Source organism: Orbilia oligospora (assembly GCF_000225545.1).
Source record: "Orbilia oligospora ATCC 24927 unplaced genomic scaffold scaffold00078, whole genome shotgun sequence".
NCBI lineage: Eukaryota > Fungi > Ascomycota > Orbiliomycetes > Orbiliales > Orbiliaceae > Orbilia > Orbilia oligospora.
The window spans coordinates 863,497-878,977 of record NW_011645635.1 but is presented as its reverse complement, the minus strand read 5'-3'; the positions used below and the strand labels follow the sequence as shown (position 1 = coordinate 878,977).

General features: G+C 45.7%; 6 protein-coding genes across 6 annotated transcripts; 3 read left to right on the top strand and 3 right to left on the bottom strand.

Annotated features, from left to right (window-relative positions):
- Nucleotides 1-54: 54 nt before the first annotated feature.
- AOL_s00078g277 (uncharacterized protein) lies at nt 55-1,487 on the top strand (the record flags this gene model as incomplete). The annotated part of the gene is made up of 5 exons (XM_011123540.1): nt 55-185; nt 353-468; nt 795-971; nt 1,068-1,367; nt 1,444-1,487. 5 exons carry the CDS (start codon nt 55-57, stop codon nt 1,485-1,487), a joined length of 768 nt encoding a protein of 255 aa, XP_011121842.1.
- A 507-nt stretch (nt 1,488-1,994) lies between these two features.
- Nucleotides 1,995-4,797, bottom strand: AOL_s00078g276 (uncharacterized protein; the record flags this gene model as incomplete). Its single annotated transcript, XM_011123539.1, has 5 exons — nt 1,995-3,998; nt 4,077-4,343; nt 4,407-4,505; nt 4,580-4,696; nt 4,768-4,797. The coding sequence occupies 5 exons, from the start codon at nt 4,795-4,797 to the stop codon at nt 1,995-1,997; spliced, it is 2,517 nt and encodes an 838-aa protein (XP_011121841.1).
- Nucleotides 4,798-6,027: 1,230 nt separating this feature from the next.
- Nucleotides 6,028-8,970, bottom strand: AOL_s00078g275 (uncharacterized protein; the record flags this gene model as incomplete). The annotated part of the gene is made up of 9 exons (XM_011123538.1): nt 6,028-6,113; nt 6,172-6,242; nt 6,317-7,167; nt 7,227-7,599; nt 7,660-7,860; nt 8,003-8,133; nt 8,319-8,468; nt 8,548-8,612; nt 8,679-8,970. The coding sequence occupies 9 exons, from the start codon at nt 8,968-8,970 to the stop codon at nt 6,028-6,030; spliced, it is 2,220 nt and encodes a 739-aa protein (XP_011121840.1).
- A 960-nt stretch (nt 8,971-9,930) lies between these two features.
- On the bottom strand, nt 9,931-10,887 carry AOL_s00078g274 (uncharacterized protein; the record flags this gene model as incomplete). The annotated part of the gene is made up of 4 exons (XM_011123537.1): nt 9,931-9,950; nt 10,012-10,234; nt 10,306-10,778; nt 10,857-10,887. 4 exons carry the CDS (start codon nt 10,885-10,887, stop codon nt 9,931-9,933), a joined length of 747 nt encoding a protein of 248 aa, XP_011121839.1.
- Nucleotides 10,888-11,188: 301 nt separating this feature from the next.
- AOL_s00078g273 (uncharacterized protein) lies at nt 11,189-13,157 on the top strand (the record flags this gene model as incomplete). The annotated part of the gene is made up of 4 exons (XM_011123536.1): nt 11,189-11,551; nt 11,607-12,773; nt 12,827-12,940; nt 13,002-13,157. The coding sequence occupies 4 exons, from the start codon at nt 11,189-11,191 to the stop codon at nt 13,155-13,157; spliced, it is 1,800 nt and encodes a 599-aa protein (XP_011121838.1).
- A 506-nt stretch (nt 13,158-13,663) lies between these two features.
- Nucleotides 13,664-15,407, top strand: AOL_s00078g272 (uncharacterized protein; the record flags this gene model as incomplete). The annotated part of the gene is made up of 3 exons (XM_011123535.1): nt 13,664-13,942; nt 14,042-14,356; nt 14,421-15,407. 3 exons carry the CDS (start codon nt 13,664-13,666, stop codon nt 15,405-15,407), a joined length of 1,581 nt encoding a protein of 526 aa, XP_011121837.1.
- Nucleotides 15,408-15,481: the final 74 nt, after the last annotated feature.

Here is a 15,481-nt window from a genome sequence, read left to right as displayed (position 1 = left end):
ATTCACGTTTGTAGAACCAAGTCCTCGCATAAATCTCCTTCAAAGTTGCGTTGGATGTTGTACTTTCCAGTCCCGATTTGGCCCGGTTCCCGGAACGGTTACGTCTACGAACTTCTTTGGGCATTTGATCTACAAATGAACTGTCGTCGTCCAATTTGCCGTATCCGAGTGGATTACAAGTATCCGTGAGCTTGAATCTAGCCGGGTTACAAAAGGGAGTTCCAGCTTCCAATCAGTAAAAGATACCAGTCATCATAAACTTCATTCAATCTTCTAATAACTGTCTCCCGTGGACATTTAAAACAAATGTCAATATTAATCCCGCGTGTTTGCACATTATTACGAACAACAGCCACGAGAACGGCAACCCCAATCGGCTTGTCGACGTCAAGAATACGTCAACATATCCAACCGCCTCCTACAACGCTTTGGGTTTCAGAATCTCCAAAAATCCAAAGGATGACGTTGGTTAGTTTAATTCCTTCTCACAAACAACTTCATTAAATTTTAACTTCAACATCATCGTTGGAAAATATATCAATTGAGTTTAATTAACCAGCGAATACTGATAAAAAACGGTGACCTTCCAATAGATCACGATGAATCAATCTCTCATTGACAGGTAAGCCATACCCTATGTATAGTCGATTATTTTGGTAATATTGTCGCATAGACTGACTTAGATATAGACTCAAGAATGACGGCGTCATCCCCGATGGCAAGTCTTATCACGAATGCATATGCATAGATGAACATCCTCATATACGCATACTAAACTAACCTAAAAACAACAGTAATCGACGAATTCACACCCTCAGTTTTCGTCCAAGCCGAATTCCCGTCCGGAAAAGAAATACAACTAGGAAATACTCTAAAAGTAGCAGCTACACAGGAGCAACCAAAGGTCATTGTTACACCAGATAATGTATCTTCAGAGTCTGAGGACACAAGGTATACGCTGTGCTTGACTGGTAAGTCTATACCTATATCGATATCGTTGAGTTTCAATTCATTTATGAATTTTTTATACCGAAGTTATCTTTTTGGCTTAACATGAATATACATAGACCCTGATGCTGCTTCTCGTGATAACCCGAAATGGGCGGAATTCTGTCACTGGCTGGTCACCGGTATCCAACGACCATCCTCCGGACCTCTTGATTTCAAAAACTCGAAAGAGTTATTGGAGTACATGGGTCCCGCTCCACCAGAGAAAACAGGGAAGCACAGGTATGTCCTGTTGTTATTCAAAAACGGTAAAAAGGAGCCTCAAAAGCTAGATGGGAGGAAGAAATGGGGGTTTGAAGATCATGAACCCAGGGTTGGTGCGAGACACTATGCGAAGAAGTATGATTTGGAACTCGTTGGTGAGTATTTGTGTTTCATTTTGGTTTAAATTCTAATGGTTTTTTTTGGCATGTTGCGTTAATGATATTTGTGTAGGAGCCAACTTCTTCTTGTGCCAAAATGAAAAACAGGACGACTGATTAGCTGTTGGAATATGAGATGGAACGATAATTGTAATTTCTGGGTTCTCGCGCTTGCTGGAGCGGTGTGTTTCACTTTGTGGTTAAGCCTTCACTTAGTTGTCTCTTGCGGGTATCAAAGGGCTTCAAAATCGCTTTAACTATTAAAGGCCCCTGATTTGGGGACTGGGCTTTTAGGAACAAATAATTTAATTGAAAGGGCAGGGTTCTAATTAAGATCCGTCATAAAATAGAAGATAATGGAGGCTTTCTATCATAAATTTCCCACTCGTGGAGACTGAAGTTGTTCGCATTTATAAAATATAAAGAAACGCTTATAAACAAGAAGTATTGACAACATAACTGTTTGAGTGATGCTGTCGATACTGATCTCTATGCACACCCCACTAAATAGATAACTGTTTCTTGAAATTCCGTGCCAAGTTCCTCTCAAGGCGCTTGCTATTCATCATAAAAACATATGTGCTGTTGGTTTTATTTCATGTAGCGCATATTTCCAACGATCAATCAGGCTGTATGATGAGTAAACTGTGTATTGTCATATCCAACATTGTTGATCTTTGAAATCAGATTGCAAACAACCTGGAACATCGCGGCAAGCATTGTCTTGTCATCTGTCGCTTTCTTGAACAAAAAATCCTTTGCAGCAGTGTCTGTCAACTCTGTGATCGCTAGGGATCGATTCTTCCAGAAGACTTGGTCAGTAGGGTCGGAAACGACACTCATCGTGTACCAAGTCATATTCTGGCGGAAACTCTCAACGCCCGGAACTGCACAAAAACGAATAATATTTGGCAGGTCCTCGCGCTCTAGGAGTCGAAGTTCGATATTCTCAGTGACAACGAGAGTAAATTCGTGACCAAAGTGAATGTCGGAGGGGACGATCATATGGTGAGTTTGACGACGAACGACACAGCGAGTAATTTCCAGGCCTAATTCATAAGTGTTGATGATTAAATCAGGGTAATGGAGATCCGTGTCTACTTCTAACGTTTCGATGAGCTTCTGGGCTTGCGGTCGGAGGGCCTTCATGATTTTGGAGCCGGTGAGACGGAAATCCGCATCCCAGGTTGAACATGGACAGTTGACATAGACATTCCCAAAACTCTCCTCCTTTCCCCGAACTTCAAACTCAAATGTCTCAGCATTGATAGAGATTATGAATGGAACTTTTTGAAAAGTGAGACCTTCAATATCGTAGGTGACCTTGCGTGTGCTTGGTGGATTCTCGAACATAGCGTCGCCTTTGCTAACCTTCAGCCCGACAACAAAGTCGGCATCGGATGGTGAAACTGAGATGATATCCGTAAATAGGGTCTGGATACCAGCACGCTCGAGCTCTGCTTCCCAGCTGGCCCACTGAAACCCATAGGATGACTTCAGATACTTTTTTGGGACCAACGGAAAACAGATTCTTCCAAGCCTAGCCTCGAATTTCAGCTCCCCGGAAAATCTTCTGACATCTTCAAAGCCTTCGCTAAAGACTGTATGCAAGACATTATCTTGATGTTTCTGGAGGGCTTCAAAATTGTCGAAGTTAGCCTTACGGCGCGGAGCCTTTTGGCTCTGAGTATTCTTATAGGTTCGGGTTTGATATTCCTGCTTGTTTCCGGTTGCCTCAGTGCTTGGCTCACTGGCGAGACTCATTGTCTTGAAGGTTCTCTCGGTTTGAATAGAACCAGCGACGGATGCAACCTCGGTTCCAACATCCTGAGAACCTTCGCCATCTTCAGCGGCCTTCTTTACCTTCCTAGGGTTTCTTGGGCGTCGAGCGGTTGCAGAACTTGCTTCGGAACCTGATGGCCCACTAGGACGAGTCGTTGCTATAGATAAGCCTCCTGGCGATGGATTGACCGACGTTTGTGATGTAACTGGAGTTTGTTGACTTGGAGCTTCAGAGACGACACTGGGGGATGCAGTAGTCTTAGTGTCGGGCTTAGCATTGCGAGCTTTCCGCTTTGGCGCCAAAGTGGGAAAGTCTATTTGCTGGGCCTCAAGGTCGATTATAATGTCTTGTGGTCGAATTCCGAAGTTCAAACTACCATCAACAGACTCGCTCGGCCGAATCGAAGGGGCTACGGTAGGAGCAGGTCTCTTTGATGCAATAGGGGCAGGTGGTGGCTGGGCGGTAACAGTTTCGCTCGGTTGCTTGGGAACCTCGTCCACAGAAATAAGCGGTTCATCGCTGAGAATTGGGGTGACAGTTCTAGCGACGTGCGGAGTATAGGTGTAGCCTTTCCAAATATCGGTTTCCGTTTGACCAGCATTGTAGGTGGGGATGCAGTTAAAGACGACATTGTCGAACTTGTCCGAAGCAGGGTTATACTCGGCAAGACGCGCAGATGCCAATCGGTCTCTTCCTCCAAGGCTGCTATACTGATCGGCAGGTGGGAACAGCGTGGTTCTCAAAATATTGGTTATTTGCTTCGTGATTAGGACAAGACGGATCTCAAAATAGGCCCTTCCATCGCTGTTGATAATATGAGATGTAAATTTCTTGTAGTCCCAATTCTAGATGAAGTAATACTCAAGTTAGATATATATGATTTTGCGTATGTATATGGTACCTTGAGCCTCTGGATTACTTACGAAGTACTTCTCAGCAAGGTTCAATTTCTCCAACCCAGCTTCCAAGGCGATGTCGCTGTGTGCTCCGATTTTGACTTCTCTGGTGACCCAGTCGACTTTCATGACGCAGCGGGTTGCCTTCGAAATTTCATCAATGGCGTCGACACCGTCACCAAAGAAGCATTCGCGGAAAGTGTCTCTGTATTTTGGAGTCCATTTGTGAAATTTCTCAAATCTAACACCTTCAACTTCATGCTTGATTTCCTCGAAGACCTCAGAAATCTCATCCTATTGTAGAGAGTTTAGCACCATAGAACCTGGAAGAAGAACAGACAAAAGTCAAAATCTTACTGCATCATCTTTGTATAAAACTTTTGGATCGTCTGACCATTGGAGCTTCCGAACGAACATCTGTGTCGTGTTCGGACGGACAATTTTACCTCGAGTGAGCTAGAGTATCCTTGTTAGCAATAGCCGTATAAGTGGAAATGACACGAATTATGTGAATAGGTAATATTACATACGTATTGATTGTCCCCAAGGTTATTTGTGTAAAGCTTTTCTATGAAATTGTTGACAACTCCCACGAAAGCCTGCTGTGCCTCGTTATCTCGTTCCCTGGGCCCAATGACAGTGAACGACTACTCCAAAAGTTAGACATACTTGAATTCTGTCTTGTGATCGTGAAATAGTATTTCTTCTTTGCACCTACATTTCGCATCGGATTGTACTGAACCTTCATCGTGTCTTGAAAATCGCTGAGTGAACTGTATATGAAAAGTTGAAGAAAGCGGTTGGCAAAAAGGGTCTATTTGGGAACCCAAGTGTCCATTTGTGAAGGTATGCACTTACTTGAAGTGAGAAATCATCTCTTTTCGAGCACTATCTTTGAACTCATAGAGCCCGCGCCAGGTGAAGCTGAAGCTATTGTGATCCATCATGCCGACGCCGTTCGAGGTCTAATTTTCACAGCTCTAGAGAGATGAAGTAGCTTTTGCAAATGAAAATTAGGATGAAGACGGAAGAGAAGTAAGAATAAGTTCCGAAAGGGAGTATGCAGCTGTAGAGCGTATTGATGAATGCCGCAGGTGTATTCGATGATGGTTTAAGCTAAGTAGCTAGTAGTTGATGAAGTGGGTGAAGGTTGCACAGGTTTGGTGCTGGTTGTTGGCAACGTTGGAGTTAACACCCTCAAAGCCAACGATGCAGGTCTGTCAGAACGTGCACACAGAACTTAACTTATGGACAATGAATGTCATGCAACGTTCTGGGGTGTTCTGGCTCAGAAGCTGTCTTTGCAACCCCCCTGCTTAAATCTGAATTCCGAGCAAGCTATGGCTGTATTAGCACTGCGGTGACGGTTTCAGGCACGTAGGCACATGTTATAGAGCATGTACACAAGGTTGTCAATCTCAATTGTCAACTTCAGGCAACAATGCACAGTTTGTTGTATATTTAAGAGAGAGCACGAGCAACAACACATAGGTGGCTCCGATCAAGCGCAAGCTACAGTAAGGGAACGGGTATCAATAGATGCAATAATTGAAGGAGTGATGAAGCTAGGAGCTGGATCCATCTTGATTGATTCCAAGGGATCGTGGATTAATGAGTTCATGTCGGGGCTGTTTATCTTGGCCACAAATATTGTACAGTAGTCGGTATATCAAAAAACCCGCCGGGAAGTACCTGCATAAAAGCAATCATACCAGAAATGCAACATTAGAACGAATAAGTTCGACGGGTAAAAACGCCCTGATGATTTTATGCAAAAAAAGCCTTCGAAGAGGGAAAAAAGGAGACAAAATACACCGAATATGGAGCTTGTTTAAGAAGATCAGCCTGGCTTAAGCCGGAGGATCCGTATCGTGCATGCTAACCAAACACGTCTCTAAAAACGTGTTATGAAGTTGGTGAGAAGAGGAAACTTTTTTAGGGGATAATTAAAGGCTCATAAGCGCGTAGTAGTGGTATGTTACGTAGACTCCTTTGGTGGAAGGCCGACAACATGGGGGCGGAACTTGACTAGCAGCTTTCGCGCGGCGGTTTTGACATCGTTGTCTATTTGATCTGTTAGCGGAGACTCGACTAATTATACTGCCATTGAAAGGGGACATACGGTTGCTCCAAAGTTCTTCAACGATCTCTAGCACGTCATTTCTGACTGGAGGCTTTAGCATACAAAGATATCTTCGGAACTTATATTAGCGTGGATCTTCCCAAACACCAAAACTCAGTCGTCGACCCTCAGATGGAGTACTTACTGAAACGCTAAAAACCCCAAGTTAGAACGCTCTGGATCCAAACATAGACCTCGGATATTGGCCAGAACTGGTGCCGGGATTGCCGGAAGCTCGCTCAAAAATCTTAGAAATATGTTTCTATCTGTAGTCTCCAGATAAGGGAAGATTCCATCCATGATCTTAGCCATCCATTTGGCGTACTGCGGTTCTAGAGGGGTTTTATTATTGTTTTCTCGTGCCGATATTTCTTGGAGTCGATCGTTATACCACTCTTCGTTTAACCAAGCGATAGCGGCATCCATACGCGTACGGAAGTCGCCTATGACATACATGTATAGTTTCTGTCGGACCTGTGCACTGAGGGCTTCGTAGTGCATTCGGTCCTCTTGGGCCTTGGCAGTGATTTCCGCGTCGATACCGCTGAGGCCTCTAGTACTGAGTCTAGAAAGGATGGTAATCCATCCATCCCTGTCCCAGTTGGTAGCAGCAAGGCGACCCAATCCCGTCCGCTCCTTTTTGACCGGTTTGTCCAACGTAGCTATCGTTTCAAACATGCGATCTAGCGTTCCTTCACACGCTTCTTGGATCTGAGCTGGTGATAGGTCGGGCATCTTGACCAGTTCCATAGCCGCAGCCTTACCCTTCGCAGTTGTAGGGACGAGGTCTGTAACCTCGTAACTGTCGTCAGAATCGTCGGAGTAGGTGACAGCATCTAGACTAGTTTTAGAGGGCTCATCGGAAACATCATCCCCTCCTCCCGGTACATAATCGTCATCATCATCATCGAGCTGAGGTGGGGGTGGCGGGGGTGGCCGAGAGCTGGCCGCAGTAGCTGCCGCTCGGACGAGGCTGCCCAATCGTTGCCTGATAGCCTGTGTAGAAGATTTTTATGAGCATACGAAATAGTAAAGTTGTTGGAGCCGGTTCTTACCGCAACTGCTGATTCTAACACATTTGCATCGATGGAATACATCGTCGCAAGGGTGATCTGAGTTGCCATTTCAAGCGGCAATTGAGATACATCGAAATTCGATAGTGCCTGATCGCCCGTAAGGGTATAGAGAGTCTTATATGTCGTACCATTACTCGGTTGGACTTGAATTGTCGGAGGCGGTGGGGTGGGCGTGTATTCGCCTTCGGCGTCAGGACGTGTATACTTCGTCCGCTTGACGGAGTCACCGTCCGACCCCGATAAAACTCGCTTATTGCTCTTTGGAACATCGATTGAGAACTCGGATTTTGATTGTAGTAATCGTTGGATATGCTGCTGTATTTTCCCTGCGTGAGGGCCACCTGAACTAGCTCTATACCGAAATAGAGTGATTAGCCACTCGTTCCCCAAGAGATAGATATTTTGTACTTACCTTGCAAGGTGATTCAATACAGTCCTGAGAGTTTTCTCTAAGCTTCTGGCTACGAAGCGGTCTTTGAAAACCATTGACTTGGCCGCTACGGGCAACGGGTTGTAAGACATCAAGATGTTAAGAATTTTGTTTGAAATCGCTGCGCGTCCCTTGACGAGCGCCGGTAACGAATTCAGGATCGCAGTAATTATGGGGGCGTCTCTATATATGTAATTCCACCAGTAAGCACAGTGCCAGCCTGACCCCGTGACCCATATTTCAACCAGACGTATCCCGTATGGAAACGTGACTGATGAGAAGGTCCGGAGTTCATACGACGCGCTTGGTGGGATTCAAGGCTCACAATTTGCCATCTTGGAAAACATTTAGGAGACGATCTAGTAGGCCATGGGCTTCAGCCTCTAGTGCATGGATATTAAGTACTGGATGGTTCAGTGGCACGATAGTCAAAGACACTTCAGATTTGTCGACAAGCTAGAAAAATCAGCGACGCATATTGTTAGGTTCCAAATATGGCTTTATTGAGAAAATAGAGAAATCGTGAAAGAAAAAGATAGGAACTCGGTCCGAATACGCTGATGAATCTTTCACGTACATGGGGAAGCCCCCGACAGGGTCCCATTTCACAGATGGGCTACAGCTTGGGGGATCTGACTTACTCGTGGGTCCGATGCGCCTGGAGTCTGGACTAATATAATCCTCTGGGCGAATTTGATACAACCCAGTCGCACTCCTTCAGAGCCTCTGTCCAGCATGCTTAGAATCTTCGCCTTTATGGCAACCATCTGCTGCCATATGGCAGTTTCTGACTTATTGTGACATCTAGAGAAGTATCACAGCGACTGATAGTTAGTATTCGAACAAAAATGGTGGGGTATGCGGGGGTACGATGGACCGTGTACGGGACAGGAACTGTCCGCTCACGGCGCCACCAACAGAGCCTGTAGTACGGGCTAAATATTGCGGAAATTCATGAACATACATGTATCGAAATATCAGAGGATATATCGAACAGCTACATTGAATAACGTTCTTGAGAATCCCCGTCTCTAATTCGTTCAGCAAGGTCAATAGATGCTCGAGACACGTCAATGCAAGCTCTTGCTTCGTCTGGGATGATATCTGAGGCGAAGAAAATGTTTCCGCTAAAAAGTCTGACCCCCATTGTCGTAGCTCAATTGCGCCGTCTGACGCGACAATGACGGGTAGGATCCCTTTCAGGATGTCTGGATAGAAATTGGGATCATTTAAAGCGAGATTTTTGGCTTGATTCAGGTGATCGAGCTTTGTCTTTACATCTTCGCTAGTCATCTTTGCGACTGGCCCACTGCCACCTTAGACCGCTTCACTACGGTGGGTCTGATGAAGTCAAATAAGGATAGAACAAGCGTATGCTATCAAATTAAGTGCTGCCTCCAGGGCCAAAGCCGAAATGCTGTTTCAATCCTCTGGATCCTTCTCCAATAGTGTCGTGAAGTTGCCGTTCGCTCGCCACGTGATCAGTTCCTGGCTATCGGAAGGCGCGTTTTAGTTGATTAAGCTGCAGCCACCCCGTGCTGAAGACGTCAACGCCAGCTCCTCAAGAGGTGTCGGAAACGAAATATCGTAAAGAGCCGGTGAAGCCAGAGCAGTGCTGGAATGACGATGGCGCCTCTGGTGGAGCTGAGATAGTAGCGCTGCGGTTGGAGGTTGTGGGACGCAATGATGTAGATGAGAAGGTTGGGATGGCGTTGGTTCGCTGGTTGGCTTGTTGGCTTGGTGTTGCCGACCAAACAATCCTCGCTTAGGCGCACTGCAAACCCGCTGCAAACCCGCCGCACCTCAAAATTACGCTACTGTGCGGCCGCTGCCGGGTCCCACCTGCCCGCCGGGTAAGTCAGATACCCCGCCAGGTGATATGTCGGAAGGCATATACTACCTTTTGCATCTAAAATCAATCCCTTCTGGGAGTCTACACGTCTATTTGTTTGCCTATCTTAAGCTACGGTTTGGGGTATCATGCAAGACGTATTACGGAGGGCTCTAATGGCTTGTACCAAGCGAAGCAGGGCGGCCACCATCAGGAAGGTTGGTTGTGAAAAATGCATTTATACAGAGAACTATTTTTTTGTACAGCCCGCTACATCATCTAGCTATCCTTTGCAAGAAACATAATTTTTTTCTAGATCCTGGTACGCAAGTAAACGGGACGGAGGAGTTAGGTGAACTGTTTACAGAGCCCTATAATGAATTATAGTCCAATGTAACAAGTACCCCAATTAATCAAGATATTTACTTTTGAGCGACAATTCCTACGGAGAGAATGTACATTAGCTTATGTTCAATGACGTGGATGTATTTTGAAGAACATACTCTCAACGTCAGTCACGCTCTGCTGGAGGATCTGCTGGAGGACCTTGGGGCTCTTGAGCTCATCGGTGATCTTCTTGATGACGGACTCGGCGAGTTCGGTTTGTTCCCTCTGCTTGACCTGGGCCTCGTATCTGACCCAGCTGTCAAGGACCTGCTTAGCCTCGGATGCGAACTTGGTCTGCTGCTCCAAGACGAAAGCCTCAGACTCAAGTTCAGCGGTTTCCTAATAATCCCACCATCAGCTTCCTTGCCCTTGAATATCAATCCATGCCGAAGCTCTGCACACTATCCTACCTTGGAGACGGAGAAGAGATCCTTGGTGACCTGAACAACCTCCTTCATCTCGGAGACCTGGTCGATTCTCTCCTGAACAGCGCTCTTGTGGTCGGATCGGGCAGCATACAAAACATCCTTGACTCTCTTGATATGTGCCTCGGCCCACTCGTTGTACATAGGCTTCATCAATCTGCTGACACCAGTGAACATGGAAATCAAGCAGAAGGCAACGACGAATTCTTCATTGATAACCAAGAGCTCGTTAGAGATGGCTGCAATAGAGACACCAGCAGTAGCGGAGAGAACGGCCGTCTTGGAGACAAGGGAGTTGCCAGGGATCAAGTCGAGGATAGCATTGGCCTTGGCCTCTGGAGCTGGTCGCTCGGATGTTGGGGGAGGGTAGTTGGACTCAAAACGAGCTGAGACGACGGGTCTAACGGCAGGGATATGCGCATTGAGGAGGGCGGACGACGGGCGAAGACGCGTGAGGCCTATAACATGGACGATAACGGGTTAACATGTGCAATGAGGGGCCAAGTGGGTGGGCAATATCGGGCAGCATCGCTCACCTGTGGCCGCTCGTGTTAGCCTGGAAGCCATTGTGTATGTAAGAGAGGAGAATGAAGAAGTCAGATCAATCCAATTGGACGTCTATGACCTGTGGGAGGGCGATGTCGGAGATGGTAGGTGGTGGGAAGGGACTGTTCGGGTGTTGAAGTGACGTTCTGGGTTCGGGAGAGACTGGCGGATGAGTGAAAAAATCCGACCAATCAAACTCCACCCGACGCCAAGACCGGCCGAAAGTACCTGTCGCCCGAAACACCAAAAATTTTAGACTTGTTTGATTTCAATTGAAGCTGCGCATTGCATTACATTAATCCATATCTTCTCGATCGAAAAAATGGCGATATCTTCCTCCAATGCTGCCCTTTCGGGCTCAAAGAAACGAAAGCGAATCGCCGCAGACGAAGCTGCAAGAAAACCGAAATCGAAGCCAAAAGACTTACCCGTCATCACCAAAGCTGTAATACTGCGACCAGCTCCAAAGTCGAAAAAGCCTGTAGAGCCGACGAGCGATGAAGATGAAGAAGAAGACGAGGACGAGGATATGGAGAGTGCTAGCGAGGATGACGAGGACGATGAAGATGAAGACGATCTTGCATCACGACAAGCTGAAATGCTTCGATTAGAAGAGGATATCGTTTCTGCGAAAACAGCTACGGCGCGGACAAAAGGCCTAAACAGTCTATTAGAACAGCTTGAGGTAAAAATATTGCAAAGCATATACATCAATTGGAGGATACTGATGGGCTCGCTAGGATGAATCGGAAGAAATCGCCATTATGACTGCTGTCGGGCTATGTCGTACATTCTGTCGGTTAATGAACAGAGGGCAACTGGTTCGACACAAGGAGCACAGTCCTGAACAATTAAAAATGGTGAAGGAAGCCAAAGAAGCATATATCAACTACCTGAATAGTTTGGGGGGCATGCTCGAAGGCGGTGAAGGGACATCTTTAAAGCTAGCAATGAGGGTATTGAAGGAGGAATCGATCCATATGAAACCTCCAGAGGGCTACTACTTCCCGTTCCTCACCTACGGCGTTGTTATAAAGCACCTACTTCTCTCCGACAGCCCAGATCTTGTCACAGTCTTTGCGACGGAATATATCTATGAATTCTCTGATTTGAGACTCGAGTTCTTCAAGGCAATACCGACAGTGTCAAAAGAAGTTCCCCTTTCGAATACTAGATATTCCGAAAATCTCTTCAACATATTATACAACCTTAAGGATCTACCTTCGACATCCGAGGAATTAACAGATCTTAATCTTTATATATCCGCACCAACCAAGAAGAAGCATCCTTTATTCCAGATCGCAGCCCACCAGCGGTACTTTCAAGAAACATGGCTCGCCTTCCTCTCACGACCTCTCCCATCAAAGCAACGAGACATCCTTACAATCCTGCCAAAGCGTATAATTCCATACTTTCCGAATCCACGACTTCTAATGGACTATCTAACCGACACCTACAACACCGGCGGAGTTATCGCACTGCTCGCACTCCAAGGCCTATTCAACCTAATGATGTCTCATAATCTTGACTACCCGAATTTCTTTCCAAAACTTTATGCCCTACTAGATCGCGATCTCATGCACGTTAAATACCGATCACGATTCTTCAGGCTGCTAGAGCTATTCTTGAACTCCAGCCATTTGCCAGCGGTACTTGTCGCCAGTTTTATAAAGCGAATGGCAAGGTTATGTTTGGCTGCACCTCCGAGTGCCATCGTTACGGTCATTCCGTTTACGTACAATCTGATGAGGCTGCATCCAACATGTACATTTATGTTACATCGGGTGCTAGGCAAAGAGGTAGATAGCAAGTCATTATTGACAGGAGGATATGCGGACCCATTTAACGAGGATGAAGTGGACCCGCTTAAAACAGGAGCATTGGAAAGCAGTTTGTGGGAGCTCGAGGTCAGTATCAAATAAGGGGGTATATATTGATAGCCATGCTAATATAAGAATAGACGTTACAATCGCACTACCATCCGAACGTGGCGACTCTAGCCAAGATCCTATCTGAACAATTCACAAAGCAGCAGTATAGTCTTGAAGATTTCTTGGATCATTCATATACTAGTGTAAGTTAATATTTACGCGCATGCCCTCTGAGACAGACTCTTACGCTAACGGACCCAATAGATGCTCGAGGCAGAAATGACAAAGAAGATTACTAGGGATCCGGTTGTGGAGTATATTGTTCCTAAGAAAATACTCTCTGAGGAAGAGAAGAAGGATGATGATGCCCTCTTAGCCCCAGCGCAAAACATGCTGCTAGACCTTTGGGATTTTGAGTAGAAACTTAGATGTAGCTATAACTATAATTTGGGGGGTGTACGATAAGGCAATGGGAATATGCCATGATACCAGACATCTCATATATCAGATTACAACCTAGCCTCGATTTGCAGACGTGGTCCGCATGAAGATTCCAATGCAACCCACATTCCGAACAGTCTCGTAACCAAACCGTGCATTCCGAAATCCTGTTGCGGGATCTAGTTATATAAACACAGCCCGTTTAATTTTCATACTAACGTACCATGATACTGAGCGTTTAATACGGCTATACTTCAAAGAGTACTTTTAGCTTCAAAGATCCTTAGAGGGGGCATTGTTGAAGTGCCTAAGCACTCCCATAACCAACCTGCTTGACCTACTCAAGAACCTAACAAACAACGCTATTTTGGTTTAGGATCCAACAACTGACTTCGTCCCACCATAAAAACCCCAAAACCTTTGACCTCACGATACGCCCCTGTTCTCTCCACACTTTCTATACCTCCTTGACGCATCTAGTTAAAATGTCACCACCAGTCAACCTCTCTCCTAGCGCATACCTTAAAGACCATCCCTCCGCTGGTCGCGGTGTCTTCGCATCAGGAACTATCCCAGCTGGTACCGAAATCCTCAGTGTAGCAGATCCTCTAATCTGCATCCCAGATGAAGCCCACCTCGATTCTTGCTGCCATTACTGTATGGCCGAAGCTACAGATGAAGCTCCCTCTGTGAATCAAGCTTATAGGGCACCAGTTAAGCTATCATACTGCCTTGGATGCAGGGTGGTCAAGTATTGCAGCAAGGTACGTCTAATCTTTCAAGACGGGTTTATAATATACCATTCACCAAAAAAATTATAACTGAATCATGAAATTCCAACGATAAAGTATTCAATCAATTAGGCATGTCAAACAACAGATTGGAAGCAAAAGGCACATAAATACGAATGTGTGATATATAAAGCACAGTACCCACGTATTCTACCTGTAACAGCACGAGCTATTCTTCGAATGGCGAAGCAGTTTCTGTCTGAGACACCGGGCTCGAATATCGTTGGTGGTATTGGAGCTTTAAAGGCCCATGCCGAGGACTTTGCGAAAATAGGTGGTGATATATGGGAAATGGCAAATTTGACTGCGAAAGCTGCGGCGGAGTTTTCGAAGGTGTCGAAACAGATTTCGTTTGAACCGGAATTTCTGAGGGATATGTACTGCAAGGTTGGTTTTTCGTACTTTATACTTAGCTTTTATATGATATGATGGATACTAACCTTGAGGACAGCTATTAATCAATTCCGCCTCCGTTGTAACCCAAACCTTCGACCCGATTGGCCTCTGCCTTGCATACCAGAGCGCGATGTTCAACCACTCATGTGACCCGAACGCAGTCATGATGTTCGATGGACGTCAACTTTCAATTCGTTCGCTGAAAGAAATAACCAAAGACACAGAAATAACAATATCGTATATTGATAACTTAGCGTCACGGAAAGAACGGAAAGAGGAACTAAAGTCTCGATACTTTTTCGACTGTTCTTGTTCTTTATGCTCTTCGGGGGTACAACCGTTAGAATCTTTACAATGCCCTAAGTGCAATGTGCTCATTACCACGAACACGACTACATGTACGAATTGCGGGGAAATTGTTACCGAAGATGAACTTACACCGGCAATCGCCCTCTCCACATCGATTACAACCCAGAGAAACAAGAAAAATGTAGATAAATCAATAGCTTCAACCCTCAAATCCCTCAAACAGCTGTATGGCACGAGGGTGCTGCCCTCGACGTTCCCACCTATCCCACAACTGCATCGAGATCTAGCAACATCTTATATCGACGAAGGAAATTGGAAGTCAGCATTCCTCCATCTTCTAACACTCTATGTCAAAGTCTACCCAAATATGTACGCCACGCCATATCATCCGGTCAGGGTTGTGGGAACTTTTACTTTGGCGATGGTATTAATACAGGTAGCTGTGGATGAGCCGGAAGGATTTGGGGAAAGGATCGACTTTACCAAGGTGTTATATGGGTTACTTACCGTAGTGTGTGGGAATGTGGAGAAGAGTCATGGGGGCAATAGTTCCTTTGCAGAGATGGCGAGGAGAAAAATGGAAGAAGTAAAGATTGATGTTGGGATTGATAGTAATCGAGAGGCTGATAAGTGGATGGGGAAAGGATTGAAAGCAATACCAGGCCTGGAAGGGGAGGTTGCGAAGCTTATCAAGATTGTAGACGAGTTTCTAGAGACGTTGAAGAGCGATTGAGGTTACAAGTCATAAATGGTACCTTTGATCACTGGTCTTTCGCTCTCAGGTCGCCATATTCTCAGACTGAATGT